At 33.5% G+C, this 5,455-nt stretch overlaps 1 protein-coding gene and 1 long non-coding RNA gene across 2 annotated transcripts; one reads left to right on the top strand and one right to left on the bottom strand.

Moving 5' to 3' along the window:
• Nucleotides 84-1,692, top strand: LOC104721164. Its single transcript, XM_010439078.2, has 2 exons — nucleotides 84-1,009; nucleotides 1,253-1,692. The coding sequence occupies exons 1-2, from the start codon at nucleotides 249-251 to the stop codon at nucleotides 1,425-1,427; spliced, it is 936 nt and encodes a 311-aa protein (XP_010437380.1). The 5' UTR covers nucleotides 84-248; the 3' UTR covers nucleotides 1,428-1,692.
• LOC104721165 lies at nucleotides 1,412-1,996 on the bottom strand. Its single transcript, XR_756931.2, has 2 exons — nucleotides 1,907-1,996; nucleotides 1,412-1,755 (listed from the first exon to the last, which is right to left on the bottom strand). It is a non-coding gene; the product is annotated as an uncharacterized LOC104721165 (long non-coding RNA).

Below are 5,455 nucleotides of genomic sequence, written 5' to 3'. Positions count from 1 at the left end.
TTTTTTTTTTTTTTTTTTTTTTGTTCTTTCTCTGTTATATTCTTGTCTTGAGAGCTTCATCTTAATTATTGACCTTGTTCACTTCACATATATAAAAATACTCTTTGTATTCTTAGGTCAAACCATGTTGGTTCGGCCCTTTAACTAGACTAGAGAATGCTGTTTTGGATTGGATTCTTATTAAGCTTCTTTTATATATATATACTGCAGAAAGAAAGTTTCTTCCTTTTTTTAGTTCTGGATTGGAAATGGCTGGTAACGCCGCGGGTACTAGTAATTCATTATCAAGAGAAGAAGAAGCCCTTCTTGAGACGTGGAATCATGACATGGAATCTGGTCAACTCCCTGTAGAAAATTTAGATGCTGAACTTGTAGATGTCGAGACTCCCCTGGAGGATTCTGAGGAATTAGATGATCTGTTACGTAGGGTCAAATCAGCTGCAGCTAGCTTGCGCTATTTAAGATCAAAAGTTAGAAACTTGGCCGTTCCTGGTCTGACCAATGCTGAACACCTAGAAAAATTAAAACATGATAGTTCAGCTTCTCAAGTCACTGGAGCTAACGAAACCCAGGATCCCTTGGTTACAGAGGATGGTGTATTTACTTGGAAGACGCTTCAGTCCATAGAGATGGTTACTGATGTGCTCGATTCTCTTTTGAGGAGGGTCACAGCGGCTGTATCTGAAACTTCTTTTCAAAAGGAGAGGGTGATTATATGCGAGGAAGAGATTACAAGGTTGACAGCCAAAATCGAGAATCTCTCCTTGAGGTTTGAAGAGATGAAACGGATTGCTCATGGGAATAAAACTGTTCTAGATGAAACAGCCGAGATTATTAAGAGATTAGTTGAAGATAGTAGGAGAGATAGAGAAAAGGCTCTCGAAAATGAAGAGGAGCTCCGTCGTGTCAAGGCAGAGTGTGAGTCACTTAGAAATTACGTCAATACTTCTACCAGTGTTGTTGAAACACTTCGTTCATCCGCGCAGCAATTCCATACCATCGAAGCCGGGTCAGTTCTCATCACTTCTTATTACCTGTTTTATGTAAATGATGAGACAAGTATGTGACTGTTCAATTGCAAAGGTACAAAGTATGTAAAGCAATGTCTATGGTAGCGTGATGAGTGGGAAAACCTATATATATAGTAGCAAGCGATGGTCGCCTGATTTTACCAGACTAAAATTTGTATATAATTGCTATATGTCAATATTACTAAATCCGTTTTCTCATATGTTTATTCTTGTGAAATCAGGTTGGTTGCTAAGTCGACACAACTGGAAGGTGAGAAAGCGCAGAAAGAGGTTGAAGTGCAAAAGCTAATGGAGGAGAATGTGAAGCTGAGCGCTCTTCTTGACAAGAAAGAAGCTCAGCTTCTGGCCTTAAACGAACAGTGCAAAGTGATGGCTTTGAATGCTTCAAACATCTGATCCTGCATCTTTCATGTCTTAGCAAAAGAGAAGATCTCTGAGATTTAATCCTTGGATATAGTTAGTAGGCGTACTTAATTTGCCTTCGGATTCTTTTCTCCTTCAGATTTGACATTCCGGTAAACTATCCGTAGAACATGGCTTTGAAGAAAGCAAGCATAGTTGATATGTTTTTGCCCTGACTCTTTTCAAATGACTCCTAAAAGTCCTTGCTAACTTTTTGCTTCTTTGTTGATATCGTCTCCGAACTTGCATGGATTGTGAGATTATGTTACAAGCATCACACTCTGGATCTCCATGCTGTAACGAAAGATCCTACAATGAATTTCTGAAAATATGATATGTGAAATATATATATATATATATATATATATATATATATATATATTTCAATTAGTTTAAACAAGGATCCAGTTTCAAGATCACATAATCCAACTTTTTCAGCCTGAACTGTTTCAAATGCAAGAAGCTGTGCGTACCTGTCAAGGATGTCAATTGGTCAAGAAGTTTTTGACTTGTATCTTTTGAAAGAAGTTGTGCATATCTTCTTTTTGTGGCAAATTATTATAACTGACTGTTCAATTAATGGTCGTCGAGTCAATTATGTTATTTTCATTTGTATAGAAGAGAAATCAGTGGAAGAAACAAGTAGATAGGATTAAATTCTTCCACCATCGTGACATGGACAGTCATTGCCTCCTGTACTATATGTGATAAAATCATTTCTCATATGGTCATTTTCATTCGCAGAACATGAGTATCCACTAATTTAGGCGTTTACAAACAAGAAACACCTTGAAATGACTTCTTTAGTCTCTCTAAATCAGGAAGAGAAAACACAAACACTTCTCCTAGAAAAGGAGAAACTGGAATACAGATTGTGACACTGACAGTTATCAGAGATGCCTTCTCGCTTTTTCTAAAAAAACTCACATCAAAATGTGACATAAAAACTGCAAAGAGTTGTAATCAGTTAATAGACAGACTCTAGTGGCCTTAGAACATGGTGGTAGGAGAAAAAAACTTCTCTCATCATAAGTTATCCAGAATCAGATTTGTGGCTCAAATTTCATTAGAGGATTATTTGTCAGCTTGTGGTGCTCTCTGACTTTGCTGAGTTGTTGTTGGAAGAATAAGTGCCACATGGGAGAGTCATAGATTTTTGCAGACATGGATCCTACACCGTTTAGGGATATGAGCAACTCTTTTGTAACTCTCTCTTTGGTTCTATTTCTGTGGATTTAGCAGACATTTATTTATATATTTGTTTATTAACATCTAAATATGTTTTCTAAGTTAATTTCTTGTATTGATGGTGGTAGAGGCATTATTCACATGTGTATATTCTTGAAAAATCTATTTTCTTTAACAAAATGGTCCCTTGGATTGGAAACTAATATCTGAATTTTATTAAAATTTTGTATTGGAGTGGAAATTAATTTGTAGGAGATTTATTGGAAAAATTTATTTAATAATATCTGAATCAATGCATTTTGTATCGAAGTGGAAATTGATGTGTAAGAAATTTTTGAAAAAAATCTTTAAAAAATATCTTCATATCAATATTCTTTTATGCATTTTGTCGTTAGGAGCTGTCCTTTTTATAGTTTATGAATTGGAAATTGTATTTGTAAGGAAGTTGGAAAAAGAAAAAAAGGAAAAAGATCAGTTTAAAATTACTTATTTTTTTATGCATTTTGTCGTAACGAGCTGTCCCTTTTATAGCTTTTTGAATTGGAAAATTAATTCGTAGGGAAATTGGGAAAAATGCTCTTTCAGAATAACTCTAAAATTCTAATCTTTATGTATATTTGTCGTTAGGAACTGTCCCTTTTGTAGTTTCTGAATTTGGAGAAAATATGAGGGAAAAAAATAATATTGATTCTAAAGCCGAAACTTGATAGGTGACTTTGCCTTGTAACTACATCACATCATCCCTACCTTGCAAAATCCACCTCTTTTGTACTGTAGTGTAATGGTTGAGTGTATTATTTTTTGTTGTAGACATGTAATTGTCTTAGGTATACAAACTAATGATATTAATTAGTACATAGTTTCCAAAAGCATATACTTCAATTTTGTTTAGCTAAGGATCCAGGTTCAAGATACACAATTCAGCTTTTTGGCATGACTGTTTCATATGAATATATTTGCGTTTGCCTTAAGTATTTCGAATGTCAAAAGTTAAAAATGAATAAAGACAAGGAGACAAACAAGTTATATTATGATAATATATATAATCGTAGGAAAATTCTGAAGGCAAACAGAATTTTATCTCACAACAAGAATGAAATAGTCATTTGTTTATTGGTATTTGTCACCATGCACTCCAATCTTTCTGCCTAGTTTAAAAATATGTTTACAACAAAAAAATGTGATATTTCGTTTTGAAAAAGAAAATTTTAAATTAATATGTGAAGATGTATATAAGAGAAAAGAAGAAGAAAATATCAAACTAGTCTAATATAATCGTAGTTTCATAATAGAATAAACTTTTGCAAATAAAAAAACGAATATACCAAAATCAGTACTGAACAAGACATGATGTAATTTGGGTTAAAATCCAGCGAGATATCATCGTGGAAAAGTTGGTTAAGATGATGAATTGGGGTTGTGGGGGTAATGAAGAGCGAGAGGGATCATGTCTACAAGTTATAACCACAACACAAGCGCCAATTCAGGACAGCCAAGTGTTGTTGGTTCCTTTCACTTCCACCTGATTCTCTCACTGTCCTCTTCTTCTTTGTTTGTCCCCACACACACCATCTCTTATTTTTGTTTTGCTTTCTTCAAATTATATATTACCCCATATATACGACAAATCCCATCTTCCACGTCTTGGGTTTTAGTTTTCAATTTTCTGCTCTTTTCCCTTTCCACAAACAGTGTCAATTTTTATCGTTTTTTTTTTTTGATTTATAGTTTTTAGAGATTTTAAGAAGAGATACTATTTACACCAAAAAAAAAGAAGATATACAACAACTCAATTATATATCCCCGCCCCTATTAAATGTAACGGTTGAAGCCAAACTCTTAATCGTTTTTCTTCTTTGTCGACCAAACAATCTTCTTTCTTATTTCTTTCTATTTGTCGTTATATCTTGAAAGATGCTAATATCTTTACAAAAACAAAAAAAACAAAAAAATCTTAAAAAGGTTACTTTAATTAAGCAAATCTTAAAATATTAGATGGCGCTTCTTGATTATAGAAACCCTAAGATGTTGTACTTGAAACTTCTTGATTATAAAACTTCTCGACCAAGGGAACAGTCTCGTTAGATAGTTAAATTTATTTACGGGTCGGAATCCAGAGCCAAATGGCCGAACAAAAGGAAGCATTATACATGGGAATTCAATCGACGGAATAAACAAGTTAGAGCTTGATTCCAGTGAATTCCCGCCATCTCACCATTGTTATGTCTAGCATACTGTAGAATGTAGAGGTTTTACAACTATAGAACCAATAATTTTTGCAGTAATTGTGAATTCACCTGATTAAACAACACAACAAAAAAAAAACTGATTAGGCGAATTGGATAGTATTGTAGATACAGCCAAAAAGTCATTTTCAGTGAAACTATAAATTCTCTTTTTTGGCTATCAAGTTATACACGATATGGGGTTTCTACCACGGAAAATTTGCTATTAATTCGGTTGGAATTATCACAAAGCCAAATGTGAAATCTTTTGATGATGTTGACTGATTCATCACATTAAAATGAATGAAAAAAAAAAAGAGAAAAAGAAGAAAAGAAAAGAAAAAGAAGAAGGTTGAATAGGGAAAGAAGTACGTGGATCACAAGACATCGGAGGAATGAGATGGGAACTTGCATGGATTTGATACCATCAATTAAACAAAAGATTAGGTTACAACCTAAGCATTTGTTTTCAATTTCAAATGGGGACAAGATCTATTATATTGCTTAGCTACATACTTCCCCATATAATTATAATAAACGTACATAGTTTTAAAGTGCAAACATTGACCAATACGCATAATATATATATATATATATATATATATATAT

This window comes from Camelina sativa, chromosome 11 (assembly GCF_000633955.1).
Source record: "Camelina sativa cultivar DH55 chromosome 11, Cs, whole genome shotgun sequence".
Lineage (NCBI taxonomy): Eukaryota > Viridiplantae > Streptophyta > Magnoliopsida > Brassicales > Brassicaceae > Camelina > Camelina sativa.
The sequence above is the reverse complement of the archived record's forward strand: the minus strand, read 5'-3'. Positions and strand labels throughout refer to the sequence as shown.